Here is a 17819-nt window from a genome sequence, read left to right on the forward strand (position 1 = left end):
TGGAAAATAAATTGCAGCTGTGTCACTTAATATTAACTGACTCTTAGCTGGTATTAGAATAGGAAAACCATGAAAAAATACCCCACATACTGGTGTGTGGTTATGAAAGTTTATCATTTCAGTTGTTTGAATTCAGTTATTATTACCCACTGGGATGGTTCCATTTTGTTGAAAACATGTGATTCCCTGTACTATAGCAGATAACTGTACTCTTGCTTTACGTAACTCTACATTTATAACTTGGTCTCCTGTCTCATTTATCAATACCCTCCAACTACTGACAGAATTTAGTGAAATTGGCACTGCAGGCATCACCCCTGTTTATTTAGGTATTAAACTACATACGCAGCAATTAGAAACATTCATACGTTTTGCATACCAACATTATCTTGCCAAAAAAAGTGTTAAAAGATGGTGACTAATCTTGCAAATGTTTCCACATTTCTTTACTCTCTCTCATGTAACGTTACAGTTTGATTAACAGGTTGTAAGTACAATTTAATACTAAGTAATGCAATAATAGTTAGTATAATAGCTATTATCAATTTAAAAAGAAATTCCTTTGCTGAATCATTTTGCCTTTGGTCATCTGAAACTGGATTTCCAAAATGATGCACTTTAAACCATGTCAATTTCATCATGTTTTCTCTGTGGGAACCTACAGGAGAATACACTTAATCAGATTTATATTGCTCACTAGTTTTAATAACTCTTAACTGATCTGCTTTATGTACCAATATTGTTTTTCTTTTTTCCTTTGGTTTTATACACTAATGGTCCAATTTGTTCTGCTATTTCAAAAGGGCCTTGCCAGTTCCTATCCCATGGACCTTCCATTTGGAACATTTTTACCCAATACTTTTGTTCCGCAGGGAAGGTTTTCTTCAGGTGGGAAAATTGGATCCTTTCTGCATAGGTGGAACACTTGCACTCTTGCATTGTAATCACACATTTCTGTAAGCCTTTTTAACCATTTCTGATGTTACTGATTTCTAACATAGGCCTATAATTAGGTATGTCCGGATCAAATCTGGTAGTTGTATAGGCATTTTATGTCCTTTCATTATTTCATATGGTGAAATACCTGTTTTGCTATTTGGTGTTGCCCGGATACCCATTAAAATGCCAGGCAAGTGCTGTACCCAGATATTGCCTTTTTCCAAGCTTGCCTTTTTTAGACGTTCTTTTAACATCTGATTTATGTGCTGTACTATGCCAATGGATTGTGGATGGTATGGTACATTAAATTTTTGCTGTATACCCAACAAGTTATACATTTGCTTAATGAGATTACTAAAAAATTGTGGACCATTATCTGATTTGTAGACATGTTGCCACCCCCAATGACAGAAAATATTTTTCCATAAAGCTTCTGCTGTTGCCTTTGCTGTCATGGTTTTGGTAGGAATTGCTTCTACCCATTTTGAAAAGACATCCACTACTACTAGTAGGTATCTGTAACCTCCCTATGTTGTTGGCAAAGGACCTGAATAATCTATCTGGACTGAATACCATGGCCCATGTGCTGATTGTACCCGATGTAACTGAGGCTTTTGGCTTTTAGCATTTACCTGCAAACAGATTTGACATTCTTCTACAGTCAGCCTGCAGACTTTTTTTAAATTTGAATTCCAATAATTTTCTTTTGCAACCACCCATAGCTTATCAGCTCCTACATGTCCCAGTATTTGGTGATTTAATTTGGCCAACTGACGTGCTAACTGATATGGCACATGAGACATCCATAGCACTTTTGTAGTGGGATATACATACTATTCCTTTGGCGGTACTCCTGCAAGCATTCATTTCTTCTTTTAAACCTTGCTTTCTTTGAATATCTATGAAGTCTCCCTTAATTGATTGTTGGTCTAGCTCTTTTAGGGTACTATCTTCTGTTTTTAAGACACTAACTTCTGTATTAATGTACACATACCCTGAAAGTTTTTCCCCACTTTGTGCTGCTTGTTTTGCTAATGAGCCAACCAATGCATTTAACCTGAAAGTTTCACTTGTTGGTTTTTGGTGTGCTTTTACTTTTAAAATGCTGTGCTGTCCTTGTTGATTTGACATTGTTATGACTTTATGCATGCCTTTTAATACTTTGGCATGGTGTAATGGCTTTCTTACACTGTCTACAAATCTTCACCTTATTCAGGTGTCCATATGCAGTCTTAAAGAATTTAATACATACACGCTGTCTGAGAAAATGTTAACAGGAATATAATACCTTAACATGTACAGTACTGACTCCAGTTCAGCTCTTTGAGATGACATATGCCCTGGTAACTTGATTAGTTCAGGAGAACCCATCTATGGATTTTCTGGAACTACAGCAAATTCTGTCCAGTATTTACCTTTGTCCCAATACCATGCTCCATCTATAAAGATGGATGGTTTAAAGTGGTCAAAATCAGATGCCAGAAACTGCATGTCCGGTGGCATTATTTTTTCTAGGCAGTTATGCTGTTTTCCTTTATATCCCATGTGATTTGACAAATAATATTGTCCCCTGTCTGAATTGTAACAGTTTTCATTTTGAACAATGTCATCCATTGTGCAAAGACTGCCTGACTAATACCATCTGTGATTTTGTTCATTTCAAAATTATCTACTAGAGCATTTACTGCTTGATGTGGTGTTTCTACTATAATACTGGAAAATGCAGTCAAATACTCAGTTTGCTTGATACCCCAGTAATTGGCCAATAACTGTTGCATGCAAGGGTGGTAGCCCAGTTCCACTGGGGTCATCTTTCTAGTACAGAAAGTGACTGGACGTAATGTTTTTTCCATTCTGTTGTCACCACCATGTGGCCATTATTGTAATAGCACCACAGATGATGTTTATTTATTTTTTCCTGCTGCTGCCTGTAGCACAAATGGCAACTCTGGTTTGGGTGCTATTAATTCTTTAGCTTGTGCTAATTTTACTTTCATTTGTGAAAATGCCTCATCCTCAAGGGGTCCTGACTGTAGAAAGGTGGAGCTCTTCTGTTTTTGTAACATTTTGTAAAGAAGAGTAGCCACTGCTGCATAATCCTCTACAAATTCCCTATTGTAATTCATGATTCCCATGAATTTATGCAGATCTTCTATAGTCAGTGGCTTTTCCATTTGTAAAATGCCTTGCACACGCATAGGGCAAGGAGATCTTCCTGATGGTTTTAAAATAGTACCTAGAAACTTGACTTCTTGAGACATAAACTGAATCTTTTCATTTTTAAACTTAAACCATGCCTGCTGTAAAGTATAAAACACTTTGTAAGAAGCTGCACATGCTCCTCTACTGTCTCAGACTGGATTAATATGTCATCAGTGTAATGTAACACTGAATCATCCCTTTCTAGATGTTGCAAGATGGATCCCACTGTCTGGTGAAAGATAACTGGACTATTTTGAAATCCTTGAGGTAATCTTGTTATGACATATTGCTGATTTTTAAATATAAAGGCAAATTGTGGCCAATCCTTTTTCCTGAGTGATACTGCAAAAAAGCCATTTGCTAAATCTGTTACTGTAAACCATTTACTCTGTGGCTTAATATGTACAGAAAACTCTGAAACTCGTGGAATCAAATATGCTCTAGGAGTTGTGTATTGATTGACCTTCTGTAAATCAATAAAAAGACAATAGCCCCCATATTTTTTTCTTGACTGCCCAGATTGGTGAATTTATGGGACTGTTGCCATTTTGTATAATTTCTTCCTTTTCCCATTCTATAATACATTTTCCCATATGTTCTTCTGCCTCCCTAGGAATGGGATATTCTTTTTGAAATGGAGGTATATAATCCCGATCACTACCCACCCCTACTGGCATTTCTAGTTTCCCACAATCATTGGGACCTTTGGACCACAGATTTGGAAATTGCTGATGTAAATCCTCACTGTCCATATTCACATATCCTGTAGGCTTGTTGGGTTTTTCAGGAAGAGAGATTGCACAGCAACCTGCACTTTTCTCTCCCTCTCCTTTTTTCCTATGTCCTATCCAGAGAATACTGTTAGGCAAGTCAATTACTATGCCCATAGGTCCTAGAATGTCCATACCAGTAACGGTAGTTGAGCAGGATGGATGCATTAAAAATGCACCTTTCATGTCTGTCCTTCTTGGATAAATTTTTATGTCTACATCTTGGCTACTCAGTGCATAGCATCATGTGCCATAAAATGCTGAAATGCAAACCTTTTTTTATAGGATTTACAGGTAACTGTCTGTTTCTGATGGATACTGCTGCTCCTGTGTCTAATAAGACATTTTTCCATAGTGACCCCTCTACCCAGATATCAGTCAGTGGTTGTCCATCTTGACCCCTTTTAAAAGCAGTCAAGAAATATACCAAAGTAGGGGGGGCTCACCCCTGTTGTAAGGAGATCCACTCATATTCCCCTTTATTGTCAAATGTAATATGACACACTGCATGTTCTTGCTTGTCATCTTCCTCTTTGTCTGAGTGATCTACATATTTAGATTTTTCAATCTCGTTTCATAACTGCGGCCTAGCCATCCCTTCTTCCTGCTCTACCAAATGTTTTGGATTTAAAGGTGATGCTACTTGAAAATCTACGAGGTATACATCCCCTTTTCCTGTGTATTGATGGCCCTTATAACTGGCTTTACCAGTATTGTAAGATGTCTATGCATAGACCTGTTATTCTGATTTCTCTTGCAAATCTTTTGGTTCCGTCTTTGGAAGCACACCCTGTTCTTCCTTCTTTTTACACCAAGCTTTGTAATGATCACAATTTTGTTTAACATCCCATTTTTTTCTTACAGAAAAAAACATGTTGGTACCTTTTGTTCATTACCTACACCTGATCCTGGTGCTACAGACACAGGAACAGGAGCTGGTGGTGCAGATGCAGCTCTACCTGCTAGTGGTTGTTCACACCACCATTGCCTTCCCCGGTTTTTAACTTTTCCAATTACCTCAAATGGCTCATTACCCTCTCCTAATGCAAAGGTATGGTGTGAGTAAAATATCCCATCATCGGCCATAGTCCGTCCCCTCATTAATTTTTGTACCAAATCAGTGAGGGTATCTGAATTTTCTTCATAAATGCATTTAATATCCCCTGGGACCCCTTTGACTTGCTCTAGAAAGCAATATATTAACTGCTTCTGTATTTCTGGTATTTGCATGTCCCTCTTTAATCTTTGATATATGATTTGAAAGGCAAGTCTGAAATGGTCAGCTTGCTCCATTAATTTATCTGAGATGATGATTTTAAAATTATCTAACAGCTTAGCTGTGAGAGGCTGCCCTCGAGTATATCCCATTAGAATAGCTATCATACATCCTACTTTACTGTTTAACTGATAAGTGTCTTTCTTTGACGGAATGAAAGTTTTAAAACATTTGGAAATCACTAAAACTGGTAAACGCACACAAAAATGAGTGGACTCCTTGAAATGGACTCCTTTATTCAAATTTGGTAAGTGCTTTCACTGACTATAGTACGCCAGCTTCCTCAGACCAACAAATCAGTTTGAAATACAATTAAAATTTTCCAATCTAAACTTTTAAATACATCCAAACTCTTCCAATCTAAACTTTTAAATACATCCAAAGGGTTTGGATGTATTTAAAAGTTTAGATTGGAAAATTTTAATTGTATTTCAAACTGATTTGTTGGCCTGAGGAAGCTGGCGTACTATAGTCAGTGAAAGCGCTTACCAAATTTGAATAAAGGAGTCCATTTCAAGAAGTCCGCTCGTTTTTGTGTGCATAAACATTTGGAAATAACAATACAGAAAAATCTAAGTAATGCATCTTCCCATACATGAGCTCCTGATGTGTATGCTACCCATTTGTCAAATGCAAGCATGTTGTAAAATATGCTTTTTTTATCATTCCACTGTGATAAGCTTTGTAATAATCTAGACTGCGAATATAGATTTGAAGTGCTACCCTGTTCTATGACCTGTACTGGTTTTGTGCTCTGCAATTCCTCCTTTAACTCTTCTATTAGAATATTAGTTTTTATTAGTTTGTCCTGAACATCACTAACCAGATTTTCTTTATCCTGTAACTGTTGCTTAAGATCTGACATTTTTGTAGTTATTTACAGGTTTTGTGATACTTTTTAGTAGACTGTTCTGTTGATTGTAGCCGCCTATGCACTTTTGACAGAGTTTGTGTATATCACTTTTGAACTTTTTTACCTCACCTTGTTTGTCTCTTAGGAATTTGTTAAATTCTTCTGTTAAATTATCAAGAGTCTTACTCCTGTGCTCATCTGTTCAGTAATGGCTTCATTCCACTGTTGTACATATTTTTAAAGGGTGCAATAAGATCTATAGGGGATTCTGTCAATAATAGATTTGACTGTTGTTCTAACTCTGATGTCATTGCAGTAACAGAACACAGTTGTTTAATATTTGGATATAACATAAGCATTTTACCTTTTCTTGGTTCATCACCATTAACAGATTTGTCTTTACAGTCTAACCTTTGAGCTATAACTTGCACTGTATTTTTATGGCATTGCACACAAAAAACAGGTTCAGATGCTTCACACAACAAACATTTACTATGACATGCTTCATTTTTTTGTTTGTTTCAGATACCAGTCAAATGTTACAACCCATTTACATAATGCATGTACATCAACTTGCCCTAATAAGATTTTACACTTACTAATGTGCTAAGTATACCAGCACTGCATTTTTTCCCATATTCTATCTGGCTGGTCTGAGACATTATGTGTAAAGCATTTTTTTTTACATTTACTGCTATACTTCATAATAGCATCCATATTTATATGTGACACAGACAAAAGTCTTACCACTTAGCAAGAGAACAGGTGATCAGGCTGTTGTTGCAGATGGCTGGAAAATGTTTCCATAGTCACTCAAGAAGTTGGTGAAACAAAGTTGGCAGTGGACAACTTCATAATCTTGGTGCTCACATTTCTTGGAGAATTTATAGCACTGTGATTTCCTGCACTGCAGTCTCACTCCAGATTCAGAAAACTGAAGTGCTCAACATAAATGTTAGTTACTGTGCTTTTACTGGAGTGACCTTATATAAGGCATCACATCACTCCTCCTGTGTTCGGATACAGACTAGGGTCACCATTGAAAATTTTCTGAAAGAAGGTGTGTTGCTGTGCTGTACTGGAACTGTAACCAAAGTCTTCGTAAGACACAATGTCTTGCTGACTCTACTGGAACTGCTGAATCAAAGTTTGGTTAACACAGAGTTTTGCATAACTGTATTTTCAGTTTGTTTAAACACAGAGCCTTGCAACCTGCACTAATAAGAAAATATACCTTCCAGCACAATACTATTTTACTGTACAGTTAGTAATAAAGAACTTATTTTTATAATGAACAACACATACTCTTCTGTCAGTTTGTAGCATAAATGTTCCAAGACTTTACTCTTGATTATTATGGAAGATTATAACTGCTTATCGAGTATAATACCTCGGAACAATTGTGTTCCTATCAAATACCTCTAACATAGCTGAAATTTAATAGTCTACTTATTACTGTTCTTCTCACACTTAAAATCCTGTTTTTCTCTTGGTATCTTTTTTGCAGGCTTTATAGGGACATCTGTTCTGCTGATGCTTTTCTTTTTAGACTTGTTTTTAGGAAATGTTTTGAGATAGACTTTCCTGTTGTCCTTCTGTGCAACCATTTAAGCACTTTTGCTGATGTGAGAATGCACACAATCAGGAATTGTTTCTCTGCTGATTTTACAAAAACACATGCAAATGGAGAATAGTTGCATGACTGCCGAATCATATACCAATGCACTGTACGAACACGTACACAGATGCATAGATCTCACCATACCCAATAGAACCAAGACACTCTCCTCCAAATAAAGGAAACCAATCTGGTGGTCCCCTGCCATAAACAAACTCTACAACAGAAGGAGGAAACTGATGCGAAATAAGGTGAAGCCCCAAGACTAGAAAAACTCCCTAATCGGCCTCAACAAAAAGTTGAGATCCCTCATCAAATCCTCTATGAAAACAGAATTGCAGCAGACAGTAAAGGCAACCACAAGGCCTACTATAGTTATGTAAAGAATCTCCATGGCAATACCCAGATTTGCTCTGAGCTACTGCACAGTGGTACCTCCTATACCGATCCAACAGATATTGCCAATATACTGGCCGACAGATACAGTGACAACTTTACCCCTCCACCCCAAAGGACCAATCACCAGTATTACTGCTGCACAGGTTAAAACAGCACTGTCCAAGGCCAAGAATACAGCTTCTATGGGACCTGACAATATCCCTGGCTGTGTTCTACATGAACTACAGAGTGAACTGGCACCTCAGCTGTTTGCCCTGTTCAATCACAGCCTCACCTCAGACTTTGTCCCTACTGAATGGCACACTGTTACAGTCATCCCTCTGCACAAAGGAGACCCTGGAAACTACTGCCCCATTAGTCTTATGAGTCTGATATGCAAAGCTATGGAACACATCATCATGGACCTAATAAACAAGGATATAGGGAATCTCCAGACTCTGGATCCCACACAGTTTAGTTTTGTGAAGGGTAGATCATGCCTGCTCAACTTGGTCGACTTCTTTGAGTCAGTCACTAGAGCTGTGGATGAAGGCAAGGTGGTTCATACAGCCTACCTTGATCTGGCCAAGGCCTTTGATACCATTCCCTACTCAGGAATAATAGAAAAACTCACTAAGCTAGGCATCAACTCCTATATCACTAGGTAGGTTGCAAACTGGCTGACAGAAACCATAGTGTGAAAATAGCTGACTCCAAGTCAGACTGCCATCTAGTCATGAGTGGAGTCCCACAGGATTCGGTCCTGGGTCCTCTCCTGTTTGGTATCTACTTCTCTGAAGTACAGGCCAACACGAAGGGACTCTTGCTGACAAAAGATCACAGATGATTGCAAGTTGAGAGCTATTATTAACTCCCCAAGTGATACTGACATCCTACAGAATGGCCTCACTGAGATAAATGACTGCTGTCAGAACCATGGCCTTAAGCTCAATGCCAAAAAGTGTGTCGTTATCCCCTTTGGAAAAAAACCCAGTCCCCGTGAATTACCACATTTATGGTAGTCCACTGAATGCAGAATGCGTTATAAGAGATTTGGGAACACAGGTTTACAGCAACCGATCTTTTGATCACCACATTGCCACTGTGGTCTTTCTGTGTGGCAAATCTCATTACTAAGGGTTTTGCTTCCAGGAAAAAAGAGGTCATTCTCTCCCTCTACTCTTTTCCCATTAGGCCAATCATTGAGTAGAATACACCATTTGGCATGTACCTTACTAGACACCTGTAACAATTGGAGAGGCCACAAAAGTACCTCACAAAGAGGATCCTAGGCCTTAAACACTTGTCCTATATGGACAGACTCAAAAAACTCCAACTATTCTCTGCCTCATATTGCCTACTTAGAGGTGATCTCTGCTTGATTTACAAAGCCATATCTGACTCAGCTCTGTTAGAAATTCTACATCTAAAGAAATCCCAATCCCTCCGCACCACATGCTCCAGAGACCTCAATCTCATTACCACAATCAACAGAATGTACTGGAGGGGCAGGTTCATAACCCAGAGACTGCCCATGCTATGGAATAGACTTCCCATACATGTCAAGCAGAGCATCTTGCTGACCCTCTTCAAGAGAAATCTTGATGAGTGGATGGGAAATAGAAATGTCACCCCGAGGATAACTCCAGTGGCTCTATTCGATAGAGGCACTGGGAACTAAGGTCGGGTGGCATGATGCCAGAGTAATCCTATGGCTAAGCTTGTAAAGGCCCCAGGTTCATTAGCCATACACACCTATAAACCTATGAAAGGAAACATCTGTAAGAATATGTCAATCTGTTCTGCTGCTGATATTGAAAAAACATATTTTTGAGGAAAAACATGTCCATTTATCTGTTCTGATACTGTGGGAGAACATGTTTTATGAGGAAACAGCTTTATAAAAGAGCATCTATTGCTGAGTTTATAGATAGCATGTCTATTAACAGATACAGTGAGAGCTGTGTCACACTAGAGTATGGATGCTAAACTCTATTTCTACATTTAAGCAAGCTTTATTGTATGCCTCATTTATTCTGCATTTTTATAGCAGAATTGATTTTAACCTTTATTTATTGTTTAACACACTTAACATTGTTAAGTAGGTGAATCAGTTGGTTTGTGGACCCTTTTCAACTTTGACCAAGATACAAATGAACAGTTACACAGACATAGCAGAAATAAGAGTAATTCAGATATAGAAAATCTGAGGTTTAGAAAGTAGTTGCTATACAGTAAGTAAATACACTTGTTCTTTTATGTTATGCAGTAAGTCAACCCACTTGTTCTTACAAGTTATAAAGTATAGTAAAGATTAGCAATACTCTAAACAGCCCACAGTTAGTATTCTGTAATGAACAGTCACACAACTATTTGCGTATATAGAAAGAAAATTTCCCATTGGAGGCAATCAGTTGAATGTAATGCATCTTTAGCTCTGCAAGTGTGGTTAAAAGAGAATGCCAGACAAGACAGACAGATAAGATGGGACTGATAGAAAAGAATATGTATACAATTGTATGATGTTATAAGATGTTCTACTAGCTTTTTAGCTGGAATTCTCTCCCAGCCAACCTTACCCTGGAACCCTCTCTAAATCTCTTCAAAAATGGCTTGAAACAATATTTTAAAACATACTGGCTTTGCCCCTATGCTAACCCAGATTAACCACCACTCTGTCTGTTAAAGATAAAAATATTGTGTGCATTATCTCCTCATATCTAATTTGCAAATTGTTGCCACATTTTGTTTATGTAAAGTTACTATGTATCCTGTGAGTTCCTTCCTATGGACTGCATTTGTATATACTTGTAAATTTGCATTCCTCTTTTAAGAGTTTTTGCCTTATGTGTGTCTGGAGCTTTTCTCCCCGGGCCGCCGCTGAAAATGGACATATATCCAGTCGGACTATCCTGGTCAACAAATGTAAAATAAAATAAAAAAATTTTTAATGAAAAGGAAGTTCTCTGTTATCTGTCTTAAGTATTGTGAGAAAGTGGTTCCAAATAACAGGGATATTTTTAATGTTTTTTTTTTCTTCAGATGCAAGTTGGATTACGGTTAATGCACCAATGTTGTAACTTCAGAAAGTGTATTAGGAAATTTTGATTTGTAGTTTGCTTTTTATGGATGGACAGTTATTATTCAAGATTTTAAATGTAAATGAGGAAAGAAGATGGGTAGGTAGATGATGCTGGAGGTCTTTTGTAATGTATCACTGTGATACACTGGAAGGTGTGATAGGTTAATAAATATAAAGATAGAATTTATGGCAGCTTGAACTTTGCTGGAAATGTGGACCATGCATAGGGAGATGATAGGGAGTTCATATTCTAAAATGACAGTATGAAAACATTTTTAGCAAGATCCTCTGTTCCTTCCTTGGTAAGGTGATTTGAAATACAGTAACTTGGACAGTATTCATAGTGATCACAGGGTGCAACTTCTCATGTGTTCCTTTCTCCTGTCTTTTGCAATATTCATTAGCTGTTTATCATTCCCTTTCCTTCATTGTTGACTCTGCTTGTCAATGGATAACATTTTTTGTCTGCCTTGTCTCATCCTGTCATTGTTTGGTTATTGTTCCTTTTCTAAAGTCTACCTGCGTCTGTCATTATCTGTCTGTTATATCTTGGATCCTTTCTTTTTCTTTGGTTGTGTGGGGCTAATGTGCCTTAATCCTTTATTAAATGTTTGCTTTTCCCTTCATCACTGCTAGATCCTACTCATCTCAGTTTCTTGTCTATCCTGCTGTATACTCTTCAAAGCTGAGAATCCCATCAGTGTCCCCAAATTCTAGTAAGACTCAAAATGCAGTTTATTTTGTGTAACCTTGCAAGTCTTTTCTTAATCACTCTCCTGCCACATCTTGGCTAAAACTGTGTTTCTTCTGTTACATCCCTCCCCAGCCAGTATGGTACCAGTAGTGTAGTTGACTGAAAAAAGTTATTTTTCATAAGTTGGGCTATCTGAGTCATAGGAATAAGATGTCTGTCTGATGTCTTGTAAAAAGTTAAATTCACCTTGTAGTAATGAGAACAGTACTACATGTTTTTTTTATTGGCAAGGAATCCACAGGGGTCCTCGGACCTATGCTTTTTAACATCTTTATCAATAATTTTTACTGTGCTATTCCTGACGCCAAAGTCAATCAATATGCAAACGGCTCAACTTTAGTCTGCTCTGCCGCTAATCTCCCTGAACTGCTAACTGAAACCCAAACTGCTTTCTCAACTACTGAGAACTGGATGTGACAAAATCTCTTCTCTCTCAATGCAAATAAATCTAAACTACTACTATTCCCGCCCTCAAAAACTTTCTCATATGACAAAAGTTCCTTTCAAGTCCTTAGCCAGACCAGCTGTCCTATCGAAGTGGTTTCCTTCGCCAAACTTCTCGGCATTACTATAGACAAACACCTCAAGTTTGACGTCCATATTCAACACAATATAAAGAAAACCCACCAAAAGTTAGGTATGCAATACAGGAACAATCACTTCCTCTCCACCTCTACTTGGCATACTCTGGCCACTACTTACCTTCTTCCTTCCCTACTGTACGGAGCCCCTCTTCTAACTAACCTGACCTCTTCTATCACCTCTAAACTTAAAAACTGCTGTAATAAAATCTCCAAATTTGCCACCAAAGCCAAAAATTCCACCCATCACTGCCTTACCCTCCAATCTCTGAATAGGCTAGAACTCACAAATTACCTAGACTACCTCCAACTAACCATTGCACACAGACTCGTATTTCACCCAACAAAATGCCCTGCTCTAACAAACACCCCCCCTACACCCCTAATAGAACTCTCAGATCTGAACACCAAAACTTAATTACTATCCACAAACCTAAACGACCTGCCGGCCAACTTCTCATTTCTTTCTCACTAGGCAAGAAATGGAATTCACTCCCTTTCACACTAAGGACAACACCAAACTCAGATAATTTCAAAACCCTGCTATTCACATACCTGTCCTCTAAATGGAAATGTACCTGCTTTCACCCTACCTAATTCTGTTTAAGTAAATGCCCCTGGGAGGATTTCCTCATGTGTTCCTCAGCTCTCTATAACTCCCATAGCTATTTCCTAAGCATGTTCCCAAGCTCTCTATAACTCCCATAGCTATTTCCCAAATGATTTCAGCTTTGTAAATACTGTAAATAGCCTCTTACTTTAAATGAATGAATGTATGTAAATTGTTTCTTACTTTAAATGAATGACTGTATGTCTAAATGAATCTGTACAGTATAATCCATATGATATATCACAATGAACCATGTTGTTCATGCTTTGTATTCAGTTCATATGTGTGTAACTTGTTCTTTTAACTGTAACTTTTCTAGACTTGTATCTTTACTGTATTATGTCTTATGGAGCTTTTCTCCCCGGGCCTCCACTGAAAACGGGCTCTCTGGGCCCAGTGGACTTCCCTGGTAATCAAACTGGAAATAAATAAATAATAAAATCTTGAGATGTACTTTATATCTTACCTTTCAACAATATCTGCAGATTAAACAGCTTCCAAATTAAATATTACTTTGTATCAAATGCAGAATTATTCTGTCAGCTATAACCAAAAAGTGCACTTAAGGCTTGGTTAGAAATAAACTTGAACCCCCAACTCATGACAAAAAATAATGATCTTGTATAGGACAGGACTTAGTGTCTTCCACAGGACTTTTATTCTGGTGGTACAAAGTTCAAAAATTATTTTATTTATTTAACATTTGTTTACTGGGAAAGTCTGACTTGGAATGAAGCCAATTTGCAGCGAAGGCCCAGGGAGAAATGCTCCAGATGCATGTCTTTGTAACATGGGAGGAATTCAGAGCACCCAGAAGAAACCCACACAAATGCAGGGAGGGCATGCAGACTCCACATGTAAGGCGCTCCAGCTGAGAATCGAACTGGAGAACATATTGCTGTGAGGTGACAATGCTATCGCTGCACCATTGCGCTGTCCTTTTAGTTTGGCACATACTGAAGAACAGGTAAATAAAATCAGATTAATTTGAAAAAAATGATGTCATCCTAACCCCATAATATAGTAACCTTAGTCTCAGCCTATCCTGTGCTCTTCCTAAGGAGATCATTGGCATGCAACTCCCCCACCAAAGTGACTAAGGCTACCAGCTTTACTAGGAATAATCTTTCCGGAAATTCACATTTTTTGACTGAGTAAAAACAAAGCCTTCTGTGTGACAAGACAGGTTGGGCAAGACAGCCAGACAACCATTAAAAAAAGAGCAACTGTCTTGCAAACTGTAGTATAGATGCTCTGGGAGATATGGAAATATTTCCTTTGGGAAATTTCAGATTTCTAAAAAGAATAATGCTCAACAAATTGATACCCACCCTCCAATATATGAATGTGAAATCTTCTGTACTCAATCCAATTTCTAACCCACATTACAGCAGCTCAGAATTACACTGTGGCTCATAAGCAAATGGGGCAAGATGCACAAGGCATCATGCAAGAATGTCCCCAAGTAATGTCAAGCCTGAAGTATAGACCATAACAAGTTCTTCTGAACCACCTGCACTTCACACATCTAGGAGTTGCAGCAAAATAAGAAAATGCAATCTGTGATGAACTACTATAAAGTTTTTGCATTGACTGTTCCATGTTGACAGGTTTCCAGGCAGGGTTCCCAGCCACAAAGTCATATGCACGTTTCCAAGCAAGTGTCAAGTTGTACTAGCAAATCCCAGATGGAAATATTTGGCTGGACAATCAAGTCCAGAGTATGCCTGTATTGATGAGTAGCAAAAGAATTGACCTGAGCAAATTTAAATCCCTTCCCAATGCAATGGGATTCTTTTACAAATGCAATTAACTCATTGCCAGCCCAGATATTGAAGTCAACCACTCCCCAGGTTTTTTATCCAGCTGGGGTACTTGATAAAATAGAACACTAGGAGAATTATCATTTCCATAGTAGGATTACAGCTATCATCAAACCAGGTATCCATTATGAATGCCAGTTACAAGTCAAAAATAATCCAAGGCTTGCTTTGGACAGGTCTGGCATTAGATTATAACACAAAAGTCACCCTAACTATACCATATGGGAGACAAAATTCTAAATGTTCATACTTCAGTACATCTGGAGATTGCATGATGGAATGCTGTGTCCCAAGGCAATACTTGGAAGCCAGGAGCACCAACAAATCCTACTGCAAAAGAGCCATCTCCATATAGAAGAATTAACTACCCCTATATTTTTTCAGAACTTGAAACCTTCTACAAGTAATAAACACATGCCTGGGATATCTGGTGAGTGTTTAGAGGAAGAGTGCTAACAAGAAGTCTGTTATAAACTACCACCTAAATAGAATCCATAAACTTAAACATGTGATGATAATGCTGGTATAAACTAACAGCTTTATTGCAGAAAAGTACAGTAATAAAACAACAGGACAATAAAGCTGGCAATAAAAACAAGATGTTTTACCATTCTGAGTATGCACTAAGTGCAGGAGAACTATCATAAAATATATAATACTTGGCACAGATAAATAACAAGAGAAAACATTACACTTTAAAATAAAATGAGTAACCAAAAGGACAAAATGTATAAACTGTAAATTAGTCAAGTAATAAAAAATCAAGCAATAGAGAAAGCATACATTTTACAGGACAAGATATGTAGAACAATGACTGGCAAATAAAACAATAGATTGGTTGAGTAATATTAAAAAAAAATCAATGGTATTTCAGTGTGCATAAAAATTCTTACAAGACAAACATTGACTGTGTTTATCTATCTATAAATATATATATATATATATATATATATATATATATATATATATATATATATATATATATATATATATATATATATATACCATGAGCTAAATAAGAATCATGCACAGCTGGAGTTCAAACCAAATAATGCAAAAACAGCAAGGATGGCAGGGAATAGTTGTGCAGATGGAATTTGTACTGAATAGAAACTCTGAGTTGACAATTAAGTCTGAGAGTTCTTTCACAGGACATAAATACAATAGACAATAAACAGCTTTCTGGGAAAGGGAATTTCAAAGTCTTGAGATAACATAACATGTTCAACACAGCACAGCGGCATTGTTGTATGATGGCTGCTCTTTCTCTTTTATACTTCGAGAGTTTCTAGTTCAGTCCTGTGCCTGTATGAAGTTTGCATTTTTTCCTCACCTACTTGTGTTTTTTCTTTGGATAACCTGGTTTCATCTCATCTTCTAAGAATATGGCTATTTGTCTACTCTTAACTGCCTACATATGTCAGTTTATATTACCCTTGGCCTTGTGGTCTTTTGAGATTATGGCTTATGAAATGTATGCACTTGTACACTTCAGTTGCATACTTAGTACAGGTGAGGGTAGGATTCCAAACAATTTATGCTTGGGACAATATACTACCCTAAGCAGTTAAGTGGTGCCCAGTTTTAATTATAAGCCATATTGATTCCTTATCACTCATTGGGTTATGAGCATTTAAAGTGCTTTACCCCTCAACCTTTCTATTTTTCCTTTTTTAACTATTACTGGTGCATTTAGGCCAACAAGCCAAATCCTACTAGCTGCACCATGTTTCACTCTTGCTGTACTGAGAAGCTCAGGAAAAAGTGAAACATGGCGTAATTATACATAAAGATATCCTAGTCACCTGCTATTTAAAAAGAGACTTGATAATACTTAATAACCCACTGTTTTGCCTTTGCTCATACCAGTTTTAAAATCTGCAACTAGAGATGTTTTGGACGTGTTCGCATTGATTTTTTTCAGTATTGTTTTGCTTTTTTTTCTCTGAATATGGTGCTCTGACCTGAATTTATTTATTTATTTATTTATTTTGAGTACAAGAACATCCTGGTTCAGCTTCCTTGTATTTAAAAGAAGCAAACAAAGGGCAAATAAACTTTGGATAATGGTAATGGTATCTGCCTTCTTTGCAAAAAAGATTGGACATCAGTGATACAGTATATCCTTTTGTCTAAATTGTATGTACTGTTCCAATACAGCATATCCTTTTTTTTGCAGTTTTATTTTCTTCTCTAAATTACTGATATACTGTCTTACAATAACTCAGTGTACAAAATGTTATTAGTAATTATTCAGTGCATTCTCTCAATGAAGTAACCTAGTTACATATTTATTTATTTATTTTTGCAGCAATGCCTGGAGTGTAATCTTGCCAACCTCATTAAGAGGAATAATGAGATGGAATCCCTCTTAGCAAAGCTTATTCAGACTTGTCAACACGTAGAGGTGAGTTGATGCTTTCTGAAGCTTACTTAAAGAATGGTTAGTGAGAGTAAGACATAGTCTGCAATTAAATGATATATGACACAATCGTACGTGTTGCAACAAAAATATGAACACTTTATTCTTGTTCAGAATATTTCTGCATGACTCACCGCTTTCTAGCTTTTGTTTAAACTTTGAGCGCAGCTTGTTGGATGATTTATTACATTTCAGTTTAGCCAGTGCCTGAGTTTGCATTCCTTTGTAAATGTTAGTGAATAAGTGATGTAAACAATCAATAATGAACCTCATTTCAAGCAATCAGTGATGAACCTATTATTGTGATCTAAGTGGCATTTATTATTTATAATTGTAGGTTAGTGACCATTGCTTCGTAATGGACATATTGCTGCATTTTTACAAATTGCTAATAAAGTAATGTCTTCATCATGCACATTTATTTGATTTTTATTATGAAGCTGCTTTATTCAGATTAACCATGATTTTGAACATGCAAAGTTCATAAATAGATTCAGTTTTAGACATAGTT

At 37.2% G+C, this 17819-nt stretch overlaps 1 protein-coding gene across 3 annotated transcripts in view; it reads left to right on the forward strand.

Moving 5' to 3' along the window:
- The window catches only part of MID1 (midline 1), a 1755005-nt gene that overhangs the window by 1126620 nt on the left and 610566 nt on the right, over window positions 1–17819 (forward strand). For all 3 annotated transcript variants that reach the window (XM_044072558.1, XM_044072557.1, XM_044072556.1), the window contains exon 3: window positions 17198–17293. In XM_044072558.1, coding sequence (XP_043928493.1) covers window positions 17198–17293 — 96 coding nt within the window. The remainder of the gene's footprint in view (window positions 1–17197; window positions 17294–17819) is intronic.

Source organism: Protopterus annectens, chromosome 5.part0 (genome assembly GCF_019279795.1).
Source record: "Protopterus annectens isolate FY-2018-M chromosome 5.part0, PAN1.0, whole genome shotgun sequence".
Lineage (NCBI taxonomy): Eukaryota > Metazoa > Chordata > Ceratodontiformes > Protopteridae > Protopterus > Protopterus annectens.